Here is a 26,840-nt window from a genome sequence, read left to right as displayed (position 1 = left end):
ACTCAATGATTTCACATGCACGCGATGAGAGAAAATTCCTTGATCTTTTTCTCTTATATGGAGCGCACGTGAAAATGCTTAAATTCCCTCTTGAGCTTGGTGTTGGATATCGGTATAAAAGGAAAGTTTGGAAGGAGTGTGTATGTATTTCCATTTTATATTTGGTTAGTGTAGCATATCACAAAATGGAAAAGCGGCTCCTGCTGGTATTTTCTTAAATTTCAGTATGTGGATTGAGGATGAATGGAGAGATGAGATCTTCCCCTTTTAGACATGATGCCGCATGTTATATGATATTTGTCGACGGTGAATAAATATAATATTGAAAATGAGATATAGCAAGTGTAGAATGCGGATGCTAAGGTGGAGAAAGTTTCAAATTTTACCCTCAATTCAATTATCATCCTCTTGAAAGTGACAATTTACCCTCACTTGAGCACTTTTTTCTTCTTCATTATCATCATTCTATGCTTCATGTAAGAGCTTACTGAGTTGAATGGTTGCTTTCATCACCCAGTGTCGTATCAAGTATATTTGAAATCCCTTTCTAACTTTTGTGTTTTAATTCTTCGCTATGAACTTTACTTTTTATGCCACTAAAAAACAAATAAAATTCTACTTTTAATAAAAAACGATCCTTGAATATAAATTTTGCTAGCGCCATCTATGTGATTTTCTTCTGACACTTATATGCCAAGTGTTAGCTGAACGAACTCCTTTAAAAAAAATTATTTTAATTTCTCACTGAAATTATTATATACAATTTAAGTAATTGTAACTTCCTTACTCATTTGTGACATCAAATATCGAAAAGAAAAATAGAAACAAATAAATGTCAACGAGATATTCGAATTCAAGAGTTGGCTTTTTTGCGACCTTTCCTGAATTGAAAATAATAAAAATTTATACATTTTTCCCGATGAAAATTTCCCATAATACACAAAATTTAATGAAATTCAATCAAAACAAATTATTAAACAGTATTTTTAATAAACTTAATACATTTTGAAATAAAGAACTTTATTGTACGTGACAAAATCAATTCGCTTGATTTTCTTCTTCGATATTAATTTGGAAAAGTAAATAAAAAGAATGAATTGTCGAGATTTAGCAACCTCTTCTCCTCGAGACTATGTTCTTCTGTAAGTGGCGGTGCCAACTGTTCTTAATTATTCATAGTCAAACTTTTAACAGAAAGTCTGATCAGGAGAGGAATTATATAACGCTCTGGCAATGCCATATGACAAATTAGGTTCGAATCTTAAGAGAGCTTTTTCGAAAATGCGATTCTGCAGCCGTGACATTGTCATTTCAGCTCACGTGGCATTGTCAGAAGTTACATATTTGAGATTTCTGGTAATTCAAATGACAATGAATTTTGTTAAACAAATCAACAAAGACGTACTCTATTTTCATAAAATCATCAAGTAAAGGATTTCATTAAAAATTGAATGAATTGCATTTTCGAACTCATATGATATGACAAAAAAGCTCGAATGGCATTGTCAGGTTTCGAACTCACGCGTGACAATGCCATGAAAATTACAGAATTCCCCCACAGGTTAAATAATTAATGAAAATTTTCCAAAAGTATTTGCTTTTTTCTATATGTGAAATTAACGTTTTTTTTTGTTCTCTCCTCTCCTTAAACTCACTTGCTAAGGTTTGAGGCCTATATTGACCGATATCCAATTAAATACAATAATTAAAAAAGAAATATACTGTCAGTAACATAAAGGATAAATAATAAAAAAAATCCGAAATAGACTACAATTAACGATGAGAGGTAAATATCAGTAGCTTAAGGGGTTATATCTACTAAAACGTTTAAAATTGGCGAGTTTTTTTTGCTAATCCTTTTAAATTTTTAAATAAAAAGTATTTTTTTATTTCAATTTTCTATACAAAGTGATTGCGCAACATTTTACGGACTGAGAACTCGAGTAATTTTCATCCGATTGATTTAAAATTAGCACTCACAAAAAAAATCACAAAAACCGTAATTTTTTAGTTGTTCTTGTAGAAATAACCCCTTATATCGCAGATATTTGAAACTCAAAATTTTTGTCACATTATTCGAGCAAATTTGCAGAGCGATACTCTTTATTCTAATAAATCATAACTCAAACAAGGTTATTTTTATTCGTGCCGGCAGTTTTTATCTATAATATAACAAGGGGTAACTTAAGGGCTCACATGGGTCAAAAACACCAAAAAATATTTTCTTTAATTTTTTTTCAAACATAAATTTAAAAACATATTAAAATTTTGTATGTCCAAAAAAACAGGTCCAAATGACATTTATGAAAATATATGGCTCCTTGGAAATTACAAGGAGCCAACTCAATCTGAGCCATTTTCCAGGAGACAGCATGAAAGATTCAACTTTGTGTAAATAAGTATCTCAATTTAATTTCTAAACAAAAACAATTTATTTATTTCTATTTATATGAGCATTAATATAAACATCGAATTCAAAATATGTTTTTTTGAATGAAGTAGCTCCTTGTCATTCTAAATGATTCTCAAATTTTCTTGCCATCAACTTGCTTGAGTTAGTCCCTTGTTTCAGAAAAATGTAACCGATAAATCTATTTTGTGTCCCTTTACTGTAAACAAAATTGCGCAAGCAATCAGAAAGAATAAAAATTTGAAAAATATTTCTAATAACGAAATTTTACGACTTATATCATCTGAAAATTTATTAAATTCACTTTCTAAGTGCATTAAAATATCAAATAGCCATTAAGTTAGTTGGCCTCTTGTAATTTCCAAGCAGCGATATATAGCTTAAATCATGAGGGTGACATTAGCACTAAAAAATGTGTCAGGTTTATTGTGTAATTTTTTTCCTGTTTTCGTACACATTGCACGAGATATCTCCAACATATGTAGGTTACCAATTTGGGCTTTTTGGTTGCCTATTCAATATTAAATTGGCTTTTATTTTGTATTTGTATTTTTTGCTAATTAATTCTACAATGACAGAAAACAGCTAATAAAATAAAAGAAATAAATAAAAAAATCGGCACGGCACATATGGGAAACATAGGAAACGTCATGCCCCTGGCTTAAATGGTGTAATTATGTTAAAAAAAATGTAAAAGAAATATCCTGTTTTACTGCTCGAACTCAAAGAGAGAATAGTTATATAATCCACTTTTTTCAACTTGTGACACGGCTAAAGGCTAAACGATAAGAAATATAGACTTCCAGTTTTCGTCGACCCCCCCCCCCCCCCTCATAAGTCGACATCTAAGGATAGTCTTTTTTCTTTCTCTCCATCCCCTTCTTCCCCTCCAAAACCATGTCTTTTGGTTTATTTCAAATAAAGTTCCTACGATTTCTCTAATTTTCGAATATGTTTTAGAGGTGATCAAAGCGAATATTTTGTCCTAAAACACCTATATTTGAAAATCATTTTGATATCTAATTTTCGAAGATCAAAGCTTAATCACTTTGGAGGGCCTATTTTTCTACCGATATCCTTAAATTTGGATTTTTTTTAATATCTTGAAATTTCCACCCTGACTGCATCAAACATACTCAGTCATGAGTCGGTTTACACTCACATTCTCGACATTATATACTTCCAGGATTATGCACATACAATTATGTAAGTTTGCCTATTATTTGGAATTCAATTTATTAAATCATTTTTGAAATACGCCTGAATGTATACTATTTTGCGACACGGGAAATTTGAAAACAATGTGCTTCTTTTTCATAATGAAACTTCAATTACTGTTATTAAGGTAAAATTTTTAAATATTTTAAGCATTTATTGAAGAACTTTGGCGAAAAAGTTCAGTTGAATCTTTTTGTTTTGATTACTTTTACTCCGCGCGAAATTCATTCTACGGCAGATTTATTCAAAAGAAAACCCCTGTGGGTATGCAAAATTTTCTCGATGCGTAATGCCATTTTGCTCGTTTTTTTTCGGTCCCGAAAATGTGCATAATCCCAAAACTGCGTGTAGTAGGGTAAGTGTGCCAAATTCCGGCCAGCTTGCAATTCCGGCCATCTTTTTTGTTCCTCGAATTTCCATGAATTTAGTTTTTACATACTCTAGAGATTATACAATGAAAAAGAATAACAAAAAATGTAGCTTCGACAAACAAGATGACGTGAAAAAGACATTTGAAGAATTTCCGATGGGCAAAGAACAATAAGAACGAAGGTGGGCGAAATAAGGCGCCAAAGCTATGTCAACATTTTTATTTATTTTAAAATGTATTAAGAATGATTTTAGAGTAAATAAAGACGGTAAACTCTTTATAAGGCACCGAGCAACACTCCTTAAGAAGAAGTAATAAAAATATTCAATTTGTATTAATAATATAGCATTTAAAACTTAAGACCTTGGCGCTTGCATGCAAATATGCCGAAATTTGGCACACTTACCCTATCCGTAAATGATTTATCTTTCTCGGATTTACTTTCTATTTTTTTCGTATGCTTGTTACTCATGCTGAAATAATCTAAAAAACCACTTTTCTTAAGCAATTTTTTATTTCGGAATGTTTTTTTTTATTAAGTTTATCAATCAACTAAATCGGTCATGAGTTGGTATGCACCCAAAAAGCATGTGAAGAGATAATACACGGATAGCTCTTTCTTTTTAAGCGTGACACAGAGAGCAGAGGTGTGCAAGAACTGTCTGAAACCGAACAAACGTCAAATGAAATATTGTACGTCAATGGTCAAAACGTTACCTGAACAAACATTTGTTGACGTTTATTCGATTTCTACGGTTTCTGCACACCTCTGCCTTAAAGCATGCATAAATAGAACGATTGGGCGGAATCCAAAATCGAAAATTTCTGACACGGTATTCCGTTTGATTGCGTTATTTCATGTAATGTCAATCTGTTCCAAATGTGTCATTCTTCCAATAATTCACCGCAGTATTCTGTGATTCCTAATTAATCCATTTGTGATTCCGTTTACTTCTGTATTCCAATTCCGCGAATTTTAAACATTGGATTAGCCAAATGTAAACATTTGTCCGTGACCGAATTTAGGGCTATCTATGGCTACGCAGTGGAAATTAGATTTTGTGATTGCATTTAAGATTCCATCAGAATCTTTCTCAGTATTCCAAAGTAAAAAAAGCTTGCTATCCGACACTTGGTGATACAAACGACAATTTGCTGTTTTTTTGTGCATTGATGCACTTCGATGGTTAATACGTATTAAATGGATAAAAAAGGAGATCATTTTCAATCACTTGAAGCATCATATTCAAAACACTCAACATATGTGCAAAAATTGTGGCACTTTTAGTGAACTGAAGTACTTATGCACGGTAGTAATATTCTATATGCTGTTAATATTTAAAATATAATAGAAAATGAGGTTTTGAACTTTGTGCCTGGAGGATGTGAAACGTTATAAGGTAATATGGTTGGGGTTAAGGGATGGAAAAAGAAGGAAGTGACGAGACACACAAAGTCTATTTGGAAGTAATTTGATAATTTAGTTTGCTGATGTACACAAAACCCTCTACATACATATATAAAACTATGTATATGTATATATATATTTGTATATATCCAACCCGGAAAAGTTGTACCAAAGTGTAAAAGGATCTTCTGGTGTTTCTCGCAGTCTCCTCTATCAAAGCATGAACTATTTTTAGAGTTATATGTACATTGGAGTTTGAGAAAAGAACGGAGGAGGAGGAGGAGGAGGAGGACGGAAGATGTTGGGGGTGGGGTAAGGGGAGGAGAGAGAATAACTCCAGAAATGGAAAAAGATGAAGCTGCAAGCAAAAGCTTTCAACCTTCTAAACATAATTAAGTTTCTTTTGCTTGCTTTTAGTGTTATTCTTTTTTCTCTCACTCGCTCTCACTCTCTCTCCAGTATGCCTTTTCTTCCTATGTTAAGAATTACCAGTGGGACATATTTCTTTTTCAATGTTTTCATGACTATACAGTAAATATTTTCAAGTGCGGTAGCTCCGGCAATGTTATGTGTATGTTTTGTATCTCTTATGGAGGTTTTTTAAGTTCACTCCAAGATGGTTTTTGGTTCTCTTTATTTTCTATTTGGTTACCTTTTATACTACACTATGCTCGACACGTGTACTCAAAAATGCACATAATTTTTATGAACCGGAAGTGAGGGGATATGCAGAAAGGAACTCTGAGAAGTTGTGAGTAAAAAAAGGACTTTGTACAGTGCTTTAGTTTGATGTAATACCTTGAAAGTTCATTTTTTTTTTGTTTGCTGAGAATTTTGTATGAATTCGGTTTAAGAAACTGACACACTGCAGAATTACTAGAACTTTTTTTACCTCTACTCGCAGGATGTTATTCATTTTAAGAACTGAAGCATGTTTTCAAGTGTTAAAAAATATGTAATAAAAATCTATATGTCATTAAATGATCAGTGAAATTGACTTACATTGGATTACTAAAAACCAGAAGTTAATATCTCTGTTTAGCCTAGAATATTATAGGGGGAGGATTTCAGGTTTTGCACACACTCTGGCTTTAAACAATTCATATTTTTGTCATGTTCGGAACAAATGTCGTGCTTTAATGGATTTTATCTTCACCCATATAATTCATGCGAGCAACACATAGGTACAAAAAATAATGTGCGGTATATTTCCTGGACAGATATGTTTGGACGAAATGTTTGCCAAAACATATCCAAAAATAAAAAAAAAAATCGTACGAGCCGTTTTCGATAAAAACAAAAAAAATATGGCTTTGGAGGGGATGGAGAGAAAATAAAAATCATAATAATATTCCTTGGGTAAATTTATGGTGGGTCCTCCGAAGATCTGAAGTTCGTATGTATCTCTTACCGTTCTGCCTCTAGATGGGTAATAATTTTATGAATAGAAGAAAAGAATATTTAAAAAAGATTGGTCATTTACGGGTACTTAACCGATTAGCCAAATCGGTTGAAAAATAGGCCCTTTAAAATCGTTTGACCTTGATGGCGATTTTTTTTAGGTTATAGGCTTGGACGAAATTTTCGCCTGGACTGCCTCCAAAACATATCCCAAACTAAAAGAAATCGTAGGAGCCGTTTTCGAGAAAAACCAAAAAAAAAACATGATGTTGGAGGAGATGAAGGGGGGTGGGGGGGGGAAACGTTTAGAGAAATCGTTTTTTATTGGGGGTCACCGAAAACCGGAATTTGATATCTCTTATCGTTTAAGCTCTAGGACGGTGACAAGTTGGAAAAAAAGCCGATTCTGCTCCCTCTTTGAGTTCGAGCAATAAAAAAATTATATCTTCGAGAGATACGAATGCGTAAAACTACTCCACCTTTATCTAATTTTTCTCTCTGTTACAGCAATTGCAGGCCTAGGCTATCCGGTTTTAGACATTATCTTTTAGATTTCGGTGAACTCCACGTAATTCAACTTTTACTGAATAATTTTTTTCGCGATTACCTTGTTTTTTTAATTTGTTCACCAAGTTTGATTTTTGAGTTTCTGATTATTAATCTAAGAGACGTGTCGTAAATTTAAGAAAAGTTAATATCGTAGATGCGGATGACTTTGCGCCACTTCTGTTCGTAAACTTTACTTCTAGAACTTAAGGATGGTGTTTACCGATCCGATACCATGTCTGATTGGTGAAAACAGTTTTTAAACATTTGAATTAAGGAAAAGTTTACGAACAGTAGGAGGGCAAAATCACCCACAGATACGGTATGTTCTTTCATGGTTTAAAAGAATCTAAGATAATAAGCACATAAGAGTATCTTTTGAAGTGTTTTTAGTGTTTTTTCTTTAACTAAATATTAAGAAATCACTGAATTAGTTAACTGCTAGAGTGTCTGCACTATTTTGCTAATGTCCCGGGTTCGTATCCTTTGAATATGTCATTGTAAGGTTATTACACTATTGATGACGCATAAGTTATTGAAATCTCAGCAAAATAAGTGGAGGGATTGTGGTTTTTCTCCCAAAATTGTGTGTTACGTACATATATTCTATTGTCAATCCATTGTAAAGTTTCGGTGATAAAAAAAGCTTTTGCCTTAGGTGAAAACAGGACGTTCGCATTCTAAAACTGAATTAAATAACTGAAATAAAATGTAAGTTGCATTTAAATAGTTTCCACAAGAGAACTTTCTTAGAGTTCCATTTTCCCTCCAGGTTTTCTTTTAATATACTTTTGGCAAAAGACCCCATAAGAATAGATGTATTCTGTGTGAGAAAGTTGAAATAAAAGTATAAAACTATCTCACAGTGGGACGTATAGGGTAAGTGCTCATAATTTTGTCCAGTTTCTTATTTTGGACACTTTGAAGATAACATTGGACACTAAAAATAAATTGATTAAAATGATGGATTTTTATTCCAATATTTGATGAAAAATGAATTCTATCTAAATATTTGTTCTTTTTGGAAGATTTTGACACTAAATACGTTAAATTTTGAATATGATTTGAGTTGAAATTGCTTTGTTGAAAATTCAGTGTGAGCAATTGCTTACGAGAAATATGACAGAACTTCGTGGCTTACTTCAGTCTTATTTAGTTTTGGTGAAGTACTAACAAAGTTTGTTCGCTGTTTTTGAGTGATATTATTGAATATTCATTGAATATTGTGTTGATTCACGTTACTGATGATTTGTACATTTGACCTGAAGTGAGATTTGCCTTGTGAATTATATTTTTCATGTGAAAAATGGGAAATTTTTTAAGACATTCACCAGTGAGGTGATGATTCTTATTTTGGACAGGTGTTTTTCTCACGAAATTTCGTGAAGTTTTAGCTTTTGTGATGACTAGGTTGGACAAATGCCTGGAGAAACAAAGGAGCATCATCTCTACGAAAGAGATGTAGCGAGAAATGCCTTGAAAGGCTCCCGGAAAGGTCAGGGAATGAGCGAATCCGCACGTACTTGGAGTATCGAAGTCAATTCACTTTAATGAATGATATGGAAAGTTTCTGGGCTTCTGTGACATTCTACGTTTCCCTTACATGAACAGGAAGAGGACTTGGTAAGATTGGTTCATGAAATGAAGAAAAATGGGCATCCTGTTGAGGCGGATTAGCTGTCCAAATTTACAGCCAAGTTGGACAAATTAATAAACAAGTTGTCCAAAATAAGAGCCAAAGTCACCTCTACATATCAATTCATTTTTAAACGTATTAAAACTAATTTTAGTAAAAATGAGATGATAAATAGCTTGCCAAGTTTCTAAACAATCCTTCTGAAAAGAGAGTAACAAAAAAAGTCAATTAGTATTGAAAATATCGCACTTCAAACTTGGGATATCGATGCTTACATGCAGACTGTCCAAAATTATAAGCACTTCCCCTAGTGCATGATTTTTTTAAGAATAGATTAAATGATGTTAAAAAGTCAATTTAGAGTGATATTCAACATTAAAAATGACTTCCTCATGTTTTAAAAAATTAAAAAAAAATGTGAATAAATTGTTTCATTTCCTGTCATATTTTTGGACATTGCTCACATTGTAAATTCATTGGGTTCTTCTTTTTTTTTTGTAAATGCTAGACGACATGCGGGTGGTGACTTTTCCTTTTGGTACACTTTTGGGAAATTGTACAAGAGAAAAAGCTGCCACCAACCATCAACTTTTTTTATTAGGCAATTCTAAAAGTAAAATTTGAATAATGTATGTCGTTATTCTTTTTTCTTCTTCTTCTTTTCTTTAATATGTGCAATAGATATATTTCATTTTTGAACTCAACACGCCTAAGATTTTGTTCTTGGTGTTATGTCCCATTCACTTTTCCCTCTTGTCATTCCGTTTGGGGGAAATTGGCGAGAAAATTATCATGAGAGAGTGTGAGAGTGATGTGGAAAATCAGGAAAAATTCAATGTGAGATGTACATTTGCTATTCACCAATGTTATGTGGTTATTTGGTATAAAAAAAAATCTCAAAGATCCTCCTTCCCCAAAGAATTCCTTCCCCGCAAAATTCTACGAGAATTTTTACAAGTTTGGCCACGATAGAAGATACAATAAAATACAATCGGTGCGTCAGATATCTTGACTTACCATTTCAAAATTGACACAGACTGGATATGTATATGATTGAAATTTCCAACACCCTTGACTTTATGCAAAAGATGTGGCATAGAAAACGCAGAAAAAAAGTGAAACCACAAAGTTATAGAAAGAGGAAAGTCGTCAGAATGGCAGAGAATTAAAATTCAGACTTTTCCAAACTCATTTTTCCACTCAGGAAGTCTCTCTAAATGTCTCACTGAATAATGATTATCGATATAATCCTCAATTTGAGAACTTTTGTGTAATTTTCTCTGTAATGGGTGACATTGTACTAGGGAAATGGTTTTTCTAGACATATCAAGTTCTGAGGGAAAGTGCCTGGGGAGACAGTTGATTGTTAAATTGATAAATATTAATTAAAACAATTTTTACAATCAGTAGGGTGAAATGAAGTAATTTGGAATCGAAGCTAAATTAGAATATTGAGACTTTGTCACTGTTTCAAATGGGAAAAAGAACGAATTTACGAAGAAGTACTCTTGAATGTAGGGTTAGTACTTCTTCGTGATCTTCTATTTCTCGTTGACGATGTGAAACCTCTGAAAGAGTGAGGAAATCCCAAAATCACAATTTAGATTCTCTTCAAAATTATTCCATTGTACTCTACACTGGTAAAAATAAAAGGCTCAAATTGATCTTTTTCGAAAGGATGGATCATATTTGAACCTTTGAAAGGATCACTAGTGTCTCTTGAAATTTTGTACGCAAATTTATCACGTTAGATTATGTTTTATCACGAACTTATTACTGATAACATATTTCTCTCATCTGAGCGAATACCAAAGATGACTTTATCATTGTTTTTGTTCGTTTGTTCCAGAGATTAATAAGTGTCAAAACAGGGACACTTTCAAAGGATCCTCGGTGATTCTTTCATTTTGATTAGTTGGATCAATTTGACCCTTTTATTTTTACCAGTGTACTTTGCAGCTTATATAAATTCAGAAAAAAGGACAATAATATTATTAAGAAAACTACAGCAGTGTAATGGGGAGAGGTGGGGCTACATTGAGCTGGGTCTACATTGACAACGCTATTTTTAAATTATTTCTAAAGCAGAGGTGTGCAAGAACCGTTGAAACCGAATAAACGTCAAATGAAACATGTACAGTAGACTCTCTCAAATTCGGGCATATGGGACCGAAATGTCAGCCGAATTAGACAGAAATTCTATAAATAGAAATTTTATAAATCATTGAGCCTAACGAAAACTAAAATACCATTGCTTACAATGGTTGTGGAGAGGAAGAAAAGTTTGCGTTTACCGCCGTCTTGTACGGGTTTCAAACCCCAGGGAAATTTTCGTTTAGAGATGGATGCTAAATATTGTTTTCACCTATTAAAAAAAATCTGAGTTTCTAAATGGATATTTAAAATAAACAAAATAGCTCCGTTCAGTAATAAAATAACCTTTCGAAGAGACAAAGCCACTCCAAAGCTAAGCCAGACCTATTCGAAAATCTACTGGAAGCCTAAAGTGCAACTTCATATACCCGCCACTTTAGCGCTGATTGTTCTGCCATTTCGAATTTCAATATTTTTTACACTTCGATCGTCAACAAGTCAACAACAGTGTGTAAACGTTTCGTGCAAAAGTGAATTTTTGTGTAGTTTTGTGGAATTTCAGAATGCCAGAACGTTTGAATTTGAATTGCAATTTTATTAAGATAAAATGTCCTTTTCATGAAGTTCTTCACTTTTGTGTAACTCGTCGGTTTAAACGTTCGAACTTCCAACGGGTTTTTAGGTAAGTTCTCTCTGATATAAATTCGAATCGGTAAAGGAAAAACTTCAACCGGAGAGAGCTCTCAAATCGGGAGGGTTCTTATTGCACGATAGGAATATTACCATGAAAAACAAGTGTTTTTTTTTAAGGTTTTTTAATGAAGTTGTGGATGCGAGTAGTTGCCCTGGAGGTGACCTTACCACTCTACTGTTCGTCAGGTTCATAAGCTTTTCTTTAATTCTGGCACTTAAGGATGGCCTTCACGGATCTTATCTTCCACGTCCGATCCGGTAAAAACCATCCTTAATTATGGAAAAGCTTAACGAATAGCAGGGGGGTAGTAAAGTCACACTGGTAAAAATAAAAAGGTCAAATTGACCCTTTCAAGAAAAAATGGATCATATTTGACCATTTCAAAGGTTCCCTTGTATCTCTTGAAATTTTGTATGCACATTTATCACGATAGATTATGTTTTATCGTAAACTAATTATTCATATCATATTTCTTTTAGCGAACACCAAAGATGACTTTTTCATTGTTTTTATTCGTTTATTCCGGAGATAAATAAGTGTCAGAACAGTGACCCTTTCAAAGGATCCTCAGTGACCCTTTCATTTTTACCAGTGCACCCGTATGTACGGCACTTGTATTTTCAAACATACCGCGTCGAAAATTGTATATTATTGTGTAGGGGGAAGTATAGGCCATCTTTGTATTGGGATACCTTTAAAAATGAGCTTTTTCTCCTATTTTTCAATGAAACTGAGCCTTATCATGATATCATTTAGCTTAAAAAATAAATTGACATATAAGGCTCAGTTTCATTTAAAAATTGAAGAAAAAACCCAATTTCGAAACTACCTCAATTTAAAAGTGCCCCACTTCCCCTTAACTGATCGCCTTGTGTTACTATTCTCAATGTGCTTCATTTCAAAACGCCCTGTATAATTTGAAAACATCGTATAATTGTAATTTTAGAGCAAATGAACTGATATTTCAAATTTTATCTATCAGTCAAAAAGTTTTAAAATATAAGTATCGTGATAAAAATGAAAGTTCAATTCATCCATGGGATTAATTGAAAAAATGCACAAAAGTGTAATTTTGAAATGGCGCAATAAATAGTGATAGTTTATATTTAGAGTTTCATTCAAAATATTCATCACAAATTATTGCAATTTTCATAAATATTTCAATTGAAATCGATCGTGAACAGGATAATTTGTGGTCATGAATTTATGTAATTCCGTACAATAGCATGAATGAGGAGGATAATTTCAAAAAGGTTTAAATTCCGTGGGTATTATGCCAAAATATTGAATTTTTTGGAATTTGGATATTAGAATGATATAAATAATCCTTCAGACGCCTAAATGTTAATAACTTTTTTCCCTCTCTCTGTCAATTTTCAATATAATTATTCTATATATAAAGGAAGCTTTTTGTGGGGGGGGTCATCGATAATACTAAATTGATATCTCAAATCTTTTAGAGATTTTAACATAGAAACACAAACTGATGATTCATCAATTATTTAATGGGTTTTTTTTCTCAAAACTCTAGATTTTTAAAAACCGTATTTTAGTGGAATTAAAAATGTTTTCAATATAAAGCTCAGTGTGTAATCATGCGAATGGGCAGGAATAAATTGAAGTAAAAATTTGCCACTATCCGTAATGAGAAAATTGATGGAAAAAAATAATGTTAATATTTTATTTTAATGCAAAGGCATACAGTTTTTTCACCGAAAGATAGTGCGAGGTTTAATTAGCACAGCAATTCCATGAAATTTGCAAGAAAAATAATTACCAATAATGGAACACGTTTTTTTTGTCAAATTAAATGTTACTTTTCCGATTATATTGGAACATTGTTTTAATAGCAGGCTCTATATGTTTTTGCTGTATATAGGCAGGAGTGTATATATATGTATATTTGAGAGATATAATTTGATATTTATGCATAATAGTCATATCCATATTATAATAGAATTTTTGATGACGTGAGTGTGAAAAAAAAATCGCAACTCAGTGGGAGGATTTTTTAATATCAGCATGTAAGGGCGATGTGTTATAGGTATAGTAGGGGGGTGGTTGGGGGTTGTTTGGGGGTAAAGTATGGATATAGAAAATGGTTTTCGAAGGTAGATGCGAAGAAAGTCTACAAATAATTTCACACATCTTCCCAATTGTGTGGATGATGGACAGATTTCTGAATAGGATATTTATTATACAGGAGCTGAGGAAGGAAAAAAAAGGGGTGAGATATATTGTGGGTATGCCTTTCTGCTGTACCATGTTGGAGAGAAAGAAAGCATAAGTTTTAGAAGAAGGGGACTAAAAGTGTGGCTGAGAAGAAAAAGTCTAGAGGGTGTTAGGTGGAGCAACAAGAAAAGGAGTAGAAAAAAAAATATATATAAATAGGGAAAGGGGTTTGCCAACTCTTTACTTTTTAGCATCACTGACTGATGTTTAGTCGTGGCTTTTCATATATTACTTTCTTACATTTCCAAATATACATATAGATATATTTAATATGTTTTTTTTCTTCGTGGAAGGGGTAGCAAGAGGTTAAAAGGCATGGGGATATTTTGTGGTTGTTGTATCTTCCATATTCTTGTGCATAATGTTTTATTCAACAGTTTTGTTCCATGAGAATATTATGTACAAAATATAAGCATACACCTTTACACATAATTTGAATATAACCATTTTGGGAGATACAAAATGTAAGTCAATGCTTTGGTATTAAACGAGATATAATATATTTGCCAAAGGTGAGAGATGAACAAAATTCTCAATGTTATATATCGCATCTTTAGTATCACATGGGCGTATGTCCATTTTTTTAAGAATATTTTAGGGGAAGTTGTGAAAACTATCGGTAGAATGCGGGTGTTTGGTACAAGAATAGGGGAGAGTTGGGGAAAATTTGTTATGTAGTTTGCCTTACAAGGAATATTAGGAAAACCATAATTTTACCGTAGTAAACACCCCCTTCCTATTCTTTAAAATCTTTATAAACTTGATACTAACATATTTGTGAATTATACGTGATGAAAAATTTCATTTCTTGACTTTTTTTGCTCCAGTTTCCCCTAGTTTGGGATACGATGCATTTTTTTTACATTAAAAAAGATAGATTAAATATCTACTAAACGCCTATACAAAATTATACTAAACTTGTTTGGCACACTTTTGAGTGATTGATTGTGACACGACCTTTTAATAAAATAGTAATGATTTCCGAAATCGTTCTACAATGACAATAAAGCTCCAAACAGACTCAGACTGATCTTCGGGAATATTTAGCCCTTAACCCTTTTATGACAAATGAATGACAGGTGTCCCAAAATTTAAAACAATTTTTCTCGGCCTTTTTAGAGGATTGAATTAATTTTGGGACACCGGTGTCCCACTAGTCCTTAAAGAGTTCAAATTTAGCGGTAAACAATCAGCAAGCTATCATACTACATGTTACCACCAAGGGTATTCTGTAAGACAATGACAATGTCATATGACAAATTTTCATGGGAATTTTCGGGTTCTGGAAGTTTCTGAAAGTCCTCAGTGATTGACCTGAATTGTCTTTTCGAACAGTCCGCCCAAATTTACAAAAAAAAAATTATGCTAAAATTTGTCGTATCGACTTGTCAGAATATAAGTCTAATAAGTCGAATTTTTCCGCTGCCGCTGAATAATTCCTAATACCGATTTTTCAAGTTCAAAGGTTAAGAAGGCTCTAAATTTCTATGCAGACTGACTGCATTTGACTGTCATGGTGTTTATGTGCTCTGAGTGTTGTAAAGTGGTAGTATCAGAAATCCCTTGTGATCCGATTTATCCCAGTTATCTCCATACCTGAAGAAGGAGACAAACATCTCCGAAACGTCGTATGAAGTAACAATTGGATAAATCCAAACATAGGTCATAATCCGTGTTTTAAATCATCAACATATATATTGTATCTTTTATAAATCAGTTTAAATCGGTTGTGAACCTTTATTGAACCGGTTACAAACCGATTACCAATTTTTGTCCGAAAATCAATTCTTTCACTTCCAAACACTTTGTGAATCTTTTGAGTGTTTTATGAATCGGTTTAAATTAGTTGTGAACCAATAAGCGGTGAAGGCGGTAAATGATGCTTTTGAGGTATAGCAATTAAGTCGCGAGTTCGAGAATTTCGTAGAATCTGGAACATTTTGCCACCCGTTTTTCAATAAATTTCTAATATATTTGACCAATTACAATATTGAATTTTAATCGCTAATCCAATGCCTCAAGTTTCCTGATGAGAGCCATGGATCAAACCCATTAAGAACATAGAAAAGTAAATTAGTTGTCCCAAGCTTGAGTCGTCCGAAGATAGTACCCGAAGGTTTCCTATTAGGATAGGTGTTTAAATTTCGTATTCCAATTGGTACAGAATAGTGTGTCAATAGGTCATCACACGAGTTCTTAAAGTACCAAAAGAGGTCCCTTCGACCCTGTCAATACCCTACAAAATCTTGCGCCTAAATTTATACATTTTTACGTCGATAGGGTAAGATGGGATGATTTGGAATAATGCTTAATTTGGAACTGTGATATTTCCTAACAGTTTTAGATGGCAAAAGGAAAAAACAACGAAGAAACATTCTGGAATGTATAGCCTTGTACTTCTTTGTGGTTTTTAATTTGTCTTTGACCATCTGAAACAGTGAGAAAATCTCAAAATTCCCAAATAGGTATCATCTCAAATTACCCCACCTTACCCTACACAGTAAAAAAAAAAATTTCTACGATTATTGTAATCTTAGTCCCAGCTATAACATATTAAAATTTGATTAATACTGATGCTGTATTATAATTGTTTCATTTTCAATTGAATCAATTAATCATTCTGTGATTGGTATTCGAACATTCAACTAGTTTAGTTCAACTAATAGAATTCAACTTGCGAATTTCATCTTGTTTTACTGTGTAGTAAACAAAAATAATTCTTAAGTCTGTTCTATGCTACTTTTTTCTGCGAGTAAGGGAGACTTTCAGGCTTCGCACACACTCTTATCATAAACAAGTAGATCTTAAAAAATTCGAAGATCTTCATCTATTTTATGTAAGACTGTCGGTCTCACTCAGGTCCATATAGCCATTCGAAGATCTATTTGAATAGCCAAAAAAGAGACATTCCTACTTCTTGATACTTTCGAAAGGTGGCTGAAGTACATCCTGTTCGAATTTCGAAGTGCTCTAGTGTCAAAATGTGTTGGTCTTCACTTTGTTGTAAGGAAACAAATCAACGACGTTTATTCTTTTTGTCCCATTATTTAATCACTTCATAATCACTGAGTAACTCTTGCGAGCTTGTTTTGGAATATTTCATAAATTTTCCCCATCTTGTTCGAAAGTTTAGTATGAAAATTCGAAATTGAATTTGAATTCTTCGAACATCAACGACTTTTTGTGAAAATAGAGTTCCATTTACCTTTTATCCAAGACACTATTGGAGAATCAAAATCTACTTGTGTTTACACCCATTAAAGAAGTATGGGAAAATTATGAAGTGTTCGAAACCAGATATGTGCGAAGCCTGAAGTCTTCTCGTATTTGAAAACGTCGTTTTCTGTACAATAAATATCCTAAACGAAGCTTAGGATCGTACAAAGATTGGGAACTTTCTTTTAAACCTCTACATCTTCTCTCAATAACATGTGTCCGTCACCGATATAGCGTTGATAACCAGCCTTCAAATCCAAAAGCTTTGAAAACCGCCTTACACCCTTGTTATACTACAATTGCGATATGATGCTTAGGAACCGTGAAAACGGATATAGAAATTTTAACTCATTGATATTTTTTCCCTTCCTCTCGTATATTTTCCGACTTGGGGCTGTTTTTCCAACCATTATTCCTCCTGTATTCATGTCGCTTTTTTTGTCTGACTGAGTGGAATACAGGGGTTCTTAGTCTCTCTACAGTTCTCCTTTTTTTTTTTGGAGGGAAAACACATACTGGACTCTAAATCACATCCATTTGTCTGGGAAAAGAGAGACTTCTTGGGAGAGATTCTTTTGCCTTTTTCAGCACCCACACACCCCACATTTTTTGACGTGCATATATATATATTTATATGGTATTATGTATGTAGGATGAAGGTATCTTTTTTTTGTAGTTGTTGCTTTTTTTTTGGCAAGGATCGGACAGAGATAGTCCAGTGCACTGACTTTTCATGATTGCAATTGCATGTTTAAGTAACATTTCATCTTGGTTATTTTTACCGTCTATATCTCTTGAGAAATTCCCTGCAATTAACCCCTCGAATAATTTTCCAACCATTTCATTCTCTCATGGTCTTTAAGTACTCCCCAAATGCGAATTTTCCTTTCAAGACATCTTCCGCAACAAGAAGTTTTTTTTTCTAGATTGTATATATATATGTTGTGTAGGGGGTTATATGGGTATTTAATAATTAAGTAATGCAAAATTGTTGTTAGGAAAAACTTTATATATATAATATTAAGAGACAGGAAGAGGAAAAAGTAAGACTTACGAAAACGTGTGATATCCTTCTAATATACGATGAAGCCATTTGTGGATATTTTCTTTTATTTTTATTTTCTGTTTATTTATTTATTTATTTATTTGTTTTTAAATAAGTCACTACTTGAAATCATCACTATTTGAGCTAGTTTTTTTTTTAAATAATATAAAATCATTTGGTGGAATTGATAGATGTAGACGAGGTAGATAGAGCAAGTTATTCCGTAAAGTTGTTTTTTTTTTTATTGTCAATAAACAAGTCTCTAGTGGATGGTTTATAATAGAATCACACATTGACTTAAACTTTCGCCAAAAAATTCGATACGTCGCACTCTCGAGAGGCGGGAATATATAGTTTTATGATGAGTGCTCGGGAAAAAACTGATTCGTTCTGGTCCTCCACATAACTTCATATACGGTAAGGTAGAAGGCCAGAGTGGATATTCTACTGCTGGATGGGATGTTAAGGGTGCTGCTGGAGGAGTGAAAAAGTCTCCGATGTTAGGAGAAATGCCTACCCCTGAGGGGATTTTCAGGAGTAAGGCAGTATTTGCGCAGGTCGTAAGGGGCGTAGGGGATTTCAGATAATCTGGGAAATCTGTATTTTTTGAAATAACCTCAGATAAATTTTTATTTTGCCAGTTTAATTACGGTTTAGCATAAGGATCCCAGAAGGAATTTTTCAAAAATCAAGTGTTTTTCTTGATAATTCAAGGAAAAAACCATTTTACCCCTTAAGGGGAAGAAATATCCCTTGGAAAGTCATCGGTAGACTTCGTGCCGATTCGTTCCCCTTGCCGAAAGGAGTGAATTTTGTTTAGTTGAGGGGTTTTATAGAGTGTCTCAGCGCACTTGTGATAGTACTTCAGTGATAAGTCAACGGGGAAAGATGTAGTCAATTGTTCCGTGATTCCTTGTGGTGAAATGTATAAGCGTGGAAAATGGATATAGGAAAGATGTACCGAATTGTATATAAGGGATTGTGCGAGAATGGTATTGTGAGAAAGAGTTATACAAGAAACTTAATTCACTGAGAGATATAAAACCAAAGAAATCATCTCTTTTGTGACCTAGAAAATAAAAGTCGAAGATTACAGAATATTTGTGTGAATGAAGTGGTTAGGACAGATTTTATAAAATTGAATTTAAAAAAAAAAAGAAAAATATAAAAAAAAGTTAAGAACATTTTGCAGTAGTTTTGCAATGGAAAATGAAATGTTTAGCAGTGAATTAATCTTCATATCAACATCCAAGAACTCTCAAGACTTGTATATTAATAACAGTGAAAATTTCTCTTCCTAAACACGAAGAAGATTTCGTATTATGTCTGGATGCAAAACGGCAAAATGAGTCCAATGGAATAAAGTTGAAGGATAAACAGGAATAGGGAAGAGAGAGAGTATAATGTTTCAAGAGTGTGCAATTCTAATTCAGAGGATTCTTGAGGCTATAATGTGGTTGGTGGTATGATATGCAAAAATGTGCAAGAGGAAGAATATAAGAGAGAGAGACTTTAGTACATTGCAAAAGCAGTGAAAAGACTTATAGTTAATGAAATCGTTGCCTAGAATGCGCGACTGGCTGGGAAATGGAAGAAAAACTGGCACAACCACAAGATTTTCTCTTTATTTCGTATGCACCAGCATTATCATCTAGTGTCTAGATTTTTCTATGAGATGCTGAAGCAATTTGACGTTCTTTCTTTTATTTTTTTTTTACTTTGGTGAAACTCTAGTCAGAGCTTTTATCCAGTCTCTATTGAATTGCACGTGAAAAAGTGAAATTTAAATTTAAATTTGTGAATGAAAAAATAAAGCACGAGGGAAAATTGTGTTTAGTGTGTGTAAAGAAATATGGGTGAAAAAATTTTTAGGTAAAGTGAAAAGGCATTTTGATAAAAAAAAAAACCGAAATAAAATGTACAGTGGATGGAGAAATTGTGTCAAATATGAAGCATAGTAAAAAAAAAAGATTGACAATTACAGTAAAACAAGGGGGAGATATGGCAAAAAGTAGTGTACAGTCAATTAGAAGTGATTAGAAGTATTAGAAAGTGGAAGTAGGAGTTACTTAGTTTTTTGAAAAAAAAGCTCAAAGTTAGATGGTGATTTGGAAATTTAGAAAAGTAGTTTTTGTTTTAAGAAAAATTCCCACTGCTTCCAAAATTTCTCTTTATTTACAATGTTTCTACGGAAAAGAAATCTAAGTTTTCAAATTAATTGAATCATATTGATAATTACAGTTAAAGACTGTGCAGTACATACCAATGTTCTAAAACCGATTTAACTATTTACGGTTTCACCGCGACTCTTCCCATTTTCGCCGCGACTGTTCCTAATTTCGCCGGATTTATATCCAGTTATCAATTCTTTTTACCTTCTCCTCTTTACTAACAATACTTATGCGGGAAGTAAGTTCCGGATTTTAAAATGATCAAATTAAATTGACAATTACAGCTGAGAACTGTGAATCTCGATTTTCTGAAACCACGTTGACTGTTCCCTTTTCGGCACGTCTGTTCGTAATATCGCAGGAAGTACTTTCAGCACAGAACAGAAACTGTTCTCAGTGTTTTGCTTGAGAAACTTTAATTTGTATCAAAGAAATTTAAAAAAAAAAATACTAAGCTGGTTCCTAATGATTGTTTTCTTTTTTTTTTTTGTTTTTGATTAAAAAAAACACACTTCAAAAAAGGAAAAGTTTTAATCTTCAGGAATTTTCGTAATTCTCTAATTTTTTTAATTTCCTGATTTTAAATTGAAATACCGGATTTGAAATTGAATGAAATAAGTTGATAAATTACAATGAAAGATTATGTCTTCTAATTTTCTGAAACCGTTTGACTGTTTCCATTTTCGGCGTATCTGTTCCCATTTTCGCTCCGTCTGTTCTCATTTTCGCCGCTTCTCTTGGTAATTTCGCCGGAATTATTTCCAATTCGCAACCTAAATTATTCCCAACGCAAAGTTTTAGAAACTTATATACAAATTGTATTTTCTTATCCTCTTGGCGAATTCTGTAGCAGTAGGGTAAAGTGATATAAGTTGGACATAGTGTTGTTGGACAATTCGCCGGTACAAGTTGGACATGGCTTTTTTTCTTGATAAATACAGTACAAAATTTGTTTTTTAAGCACAAAAAATATACAAATAAAAATGAACTACTAAATTTATCAAGAAAAAACCCTGTCCAAATTATACCATTGTCCAACTTGTACCACTTTACCTTATGACAAAGTCATATGACAAATTTAAACATTTTTATTGGGTAAATTTTTGGAAATCATTAGAAATGCGATTCATATCAATTACTGAAAGATTCATAGAGGTCTTTGCAATTATGATTCGATACTCACCACCTTTTAACGCTAAACCTACCGAACGTTTTTACTGTTTTTTCCTAGCCTGCTGAGTCAAATGACAGACCACGGTAGAGTAGGGTACTGAACAATTTTTTTTTGGAAAAGAGGAAAAAATTGAAGTTTAAACACTGAAAAATATATAAGATTTTAAGAAATTCTTAAAGTTTGATAGCGACAGTGATTTAGTGTTAATATTGTCCTGTTTTCGAATTTGCCATCAAAATTTCTCATATGACATTATCAGATTGTTGCAGAATTCCCCTACTGTTTTGATTAATTGAATTTTTATAACAGGTTGAAAAATAGACTAAAAGGGTTCTTAGAAAAGAATGTAACTTACAGTCAGTGTCAATATTTGTTCGTATATTTTTGTTTGTCTGAAAAAACTGTGCGAACGAGCGATAAAATTTTACGAACATTTACGAGCAATTTTTATGAGTATGAGCTTAAATTTAAATACTTTATTTTTCCTGGCGTTACTTCTTAAGAGAATTAATAGGTTCATTTTAGCAGGGTCTTAGGAGTGCAGGAAATATATAGATTTTTCCAATACTTCCGAAGTGTTGGAAGTGCTGGAAGTACTGTACATACTTAATCATAATATCTCCCCCTTGACACAAAGTTTTATTACTCGATCGGTTTTTTTTAACGATTAGTAGAGATCTCAAACTAAATTCATGATTACCACTACACTTTTTTTTACTGTGTGTGAATTGGTGTTAATTAAAATACATTTTTGTAACATCCCAAAATTCACTAGAATTAATGTAATTGTCTATTTAGCAAATTGTTACGCAAACCGATAATGAACCCCAAATAGAAAGTTATACCAACAATAAAATTTGCTACTTTTGATGACCGTGAGTGCTTTTCACACCAAAATGGTTGTGGAATGCGGAAAATGTGCTAGGAGATGGTAAAATGCCAGAGACGTAGACAATTTTGAGTGAGACAGTTAGTTGATGGGAAATTCGTAGGATGTGCGGAAAATGTGAAAATTGCCTGACAGAGTGAATATACAGTCAGAAATATCTCATTAATTGCTCGTTGACAAACAAAAAAAAATCTATTTAAAAAAAAAAAGCTTAGCAATAACGAAAAAAAGTATCTCATTAAAAGTGTTTTTAAAAAAAAAATCTACCCTCTGTATCCTTTCACATTTTCCTACCAATCCATCCTCAGTTGCGAAAAAAAACAACTCCACAAAAAAACACCCCCCGAACCTATCACTATAAAGGGAAATATATTTTAAAATCAATGATGATTTCTCTAATTATCTGGAGTACATTTCATGAAATAATCCATGTATTTGAACGGCAATCACAGAAAAATCCTTACAATTTTGATTGTTTAGGCACATAGAGGCTCCTTTTTGTGTCCCACCCGAAAAAAAAGAGAAAGGAAAGCAAAAGAAAAGTCCAGAGGAGGATTTCAACGTAGAGTGTCGAGAGAGAGAGAAAAAGGTCCATTTTCTCAAAGATTTTTTTTTACATTTAACTTCTTGCAATTCCCTTGCAAAAGGTGATTTGAAAAGGCAAGAAGGAGGAACCTTAGAGCAAGACACAAAAAAAAGGCAGCAGAAAGATAACGAGGGATTAGGATGAAGAATCATCTATTTGACACTCTACCAACGCCATCGAAATTTTCCATGCTTGCACTTTTCCTCTCTATCCTCATGATATGGACACAGCCAATCTTTGGATCTCGTGAGTACAACAGACACAAAAAAAATTTAATTATCCTTCCACTATATTGCTTCATTATCCACAATTTGTGAGTGCGCCAAGAGCGATGCCAATGAACTCATTTATTGTTGATGGTGTTTTGTGTATATTATTTGTTGAGATGGAATGATTGTGACAATTGAGAGTCACACTGGCCAAGGACGAACTCATTTTTAAGAAAATAATACATCACGAATAATTTAGTTCCAGGGAGAAAAAAAATATTGAGAAAATATATTTTTCCAGAGGGATATATTTTGAATAATTTAGCTTTTCGGAAAATGCAGAAAAATCCGTAGAAGATACTGAATTTTTAAAAATATTTTCGCTGATTGTTGTCATGGTATCTCTGCCAATTTTTAAAGATATTAGAAAATATTGAAGTATTATTTATAAATTGTGCTCAAAATTTTCAATATCAAGAAAAAATCCAAAAGAAGGGATTTGTAAGTTTCCAATATCCACCGCCGTCTTAGCGCTCATATCAACCCCTTGAGCAAAACGGTGAAAGGTCTTTTTTATAATTCTCTTCTACGATTTCAGCTACTTAACAAATCACCAAAAACCACATTGATACAAAAATTGCAATTTAGTAATTTCTATTCATTATTGGCTGTTGAATAATTTTAAAGGGTTTTGACATTTAACATTAAAAAGTCGTTCAAAAGGAATGAATAGAGGTGATTTCTTCAAAGAAATTTGTTGCTATCCTTTATTTAAAAACACATAGTGATGAAGGAGATGAAACAAATACGGGGTAAAAAACCAAGAATCTAGAAAATGATCAATTAAGGAGGGGGTCACCGAAGTTTAGAAGGCCATATCTCAACCCATTTGTTTTCTAGACTCGCCCGGTAAAAAGAACCTACTAACAAAATTTGTTCATCATTATTATTATTAAAGACTTTTTGTGTTGAATGTGGCCACAATCGCAAAGAATAGCAGGATTTCAATTTTTAGCCTCGTGTTGGAAGGATTAGGCGATCTATAAGATTGTCCAGGAGCACCGATTTAAGTCTAAGAATTATCCGTAAATACGCGTGAAACCTATTTCCGTGCTCCCACAAAATATGCCTGAAAAAAATGTATCAATTAACGCTACTTAGCCGATTCATTTTATCGGTTTAAAGTCCATTGAAACCAGGCCAGAAATTTTAAGCCCTCTCTTTGGATGAAGTGTTCGCTTGAAAATACAGGAAATCGTTGGATGATTCGCGTGGAAGGGAGGCGATACTCAAATGTACTTAGAGGATTTCTACTCATGGTATGGGGGGGGGTCACTGAAAACCGGAAATTGATATCCCATAGTTTCAAATATAAGACAGATCGCAAAACGGGATAAACGCCGTTAACATGGTTTTAAAGTGAGAGAAGGGAGTGCTAGAAGAAGAAAGTCTTTTGTGTTGACTTCTTTGATGAGGGGGGGGGGTCACCGAAAACTAGAAATAGTTATCCCACCGCTCTACAATTACGCCAGTATACATACATCGGAAATGAATAAACACAGAGAACATGCTTTTGAAAGGGATGGAGGGAGTGTGGAAAGAGGAAAACAAATATCTGGAGATATTGCTGACTTACAGAAATTGGTGAGAGGGGGGGGGGGTCATCGAAGACCAGAAGTTGAAATCTCTTACTGATAAACCTAAAGGGCGTTGACAAACTGAACAATGAGTGGATTATTGCTCTCCCTTTGAGTAAAAGTAAAGTAATTCAACTTATTTACTTTGGTGACTGCAACGTCCCTTTAAGGGGCCGGGCCTCTCGCACCAACTTTATTCAGAAACGTAGCATAGGTCGCTGTCGAAAAGTCTGTCCTATCGGAATCTCTTTGCGAATTTTCGTAACAATCTTGCTTTTACGGGGAGGAGTTTTTGCCCTTGCCAAATCCTCTCTATAAGGATTAGATCCCTTGTTCGTTAGCCTCAGGTTCGTGACTTCCCACTGGGGTTGGTTACCCAATCTTCTTGTGTCGAATTGCCCTCCCTTCGTTTAGACCCGGTCGAAATCCCGAAAACCCAAAATTTCGAATGGTCAAAATCTTGAAAGGGGTGGAATTATACCGAGAGAATGTGCGGTAAGATGTCCCAAAGCAGAAAAAAATTCCAACAAGTGCGGGTGTCAAGGGGTGAATAAGTGGCTCTCAGAGTAAATCGTGAATGGCGATCGGCAAAATTGTGCCGATCTAGAGATAAAAATCGTCAGATTGGCGCAACTTGCTAAGAAATCGATAGATCGGCATATTGAACATGCCATGTTCATTCACAAAAATCGAAAGATCGGCACGATTTTAGGGAAGAATCGTCGGATTTAAGTGCCAGTTTGTTCTTATGAAGTACAGCGTTCGTATAAGGTTTTGTAACATTATAAATTTTCTACAGACAATTCCAGTGGTAAATTTTAATGTGATCGGCACGAGATCTACAGATAGGCATTCGAGTAAACCGTGAGCGGCAGTTTATACACCTTGGCAGTTGTCAGCCTGAGAGTATCTGTAACATTTTGAAGAATTCAAGATTTTGGCGTTGCGGATTTTGTCTTTCCGGGATTTTGTATTTACAGGATTTTAGCTTTTCAGGATTCTGGCTTTTCGGAAAATTGGTTTTCGGGATTTTGGCTTCCGGAATTTTGATACTCGGTATTTTGGCTCTTACAAGATTTTCTCGTTCGGGATTTTGGACATTTCAGGACTCTGGCTTTTCGAGAAACTGTTTCGGAATTTTGACATTGGTTTTTCGGGATTTTGGCGATTAGTATTTTGGCTTTTCGTGACCCTGGCGTTTCGGGATTTCGAGAAATTTGCTTTCAAGATTTAGACGTTCGGAATTTTGGCGTAAGGTATTTAGGCTTTTTAGGACTCTGACTTTCCGGGATTTTGTCGTTTGAATTCTTGGCGTTCAGTATCTTGACCTTTTCGAGATTTTTATCTTTTCGAGATTTTACAGTTCGGGATTTTGACGTTCGGAATTTTGACGTAAGGTATTTAAGGTTTTTTAGGACTCTGGTTTTCCGGGATTTTGTCGTTTGAATTCTTGACGTTCAGTATCTTGACCTTTTCGAGATTTTACAGTTCGGGATTTTGACGTTCGGAATTTTGACGTAAGGTATTTAAGGTTTTTTAGGACTCTGGTTTTCCGGGATTAAGCTTTAGAATTCTTGGCGTTCAGTATTTTGGCCTTTTCGGGATTTTGATCTTTTCGAGTTTTTACAGTTCGGGATTTTGACCGAGCCCACTATTAATAACTGATGATGTGCTAGTTCGATCGTCTTGCATACTTCTGGTATTTGAAAAATTAGCCATATCTCTACAGATGGCGCCACTTTTTAACCATCTTCTTCTAGTACTCTAACTGCTACAGCGCGTCTGGTGTTTAAGATTAAGATTTGTCTATGAGTCGGCTTAAACCTTTCATCGGTTCCACTGCATCCGGTCCACTTATTTGGGCCCATTATGCACTCCATTCTATCGTAAGCCCCAAGGCGGTC

At 33.7% G+C, this 26,840-nt stretch overlaps 1 protein-coding gene across 3 annotated transcripts in view; it reads left to right on the top strand.

The window, feature by feature from the left end:
• LOC129806809 (tyrosine-protein phosphatase Lar) overlaps positions 1-26,840 on the top strand; it is a 284,034-nt gene that overhangs the window by 78,010 nt on the left and 179,184 nt on the right. Inside the window, exons 1-2 of one of the 3 annotated variants that reach the window (XM_055855585.1) lie at positions 18,369-20,227; positions 22,414-23,336. In XM_055855585.1, the coding sequence (XP_055711560.1) occupies positions 23,231-23,336 (106 nt within the window). In that variant the 5' untranslated portion in view covers positions 18,369-20,227; positions 22,414-23,230. Of the gene's footprint in view, positions 1-18,368; positions 20,228-22,413; positions 23,337-26,840 lie in introns of those variants that run through there. The other 2 variants (XM_055855584.1, XM_055855583.1) reach the window with 2 other exon arrangements.

This window comes from Phlebotomus papatasi, chromosome 3 (genome assembly GCF_024763615.1).
Source record: "Phlebotomus papatasi isolate M1 chromosome 3, Ppap_2.1, whole genome shotgun sequence".
Lineage (NCBI taxonomy): Eukaryota > Metazoa > Arthropoda > Insecta > Diptera > Psychodidae > Phlebotomus > Phlebotomus papatasi.
Note: the sequence above shows the minus strand (reverse complement) of the source record. Positions and strands in the feature narration are given on the sequence as shown.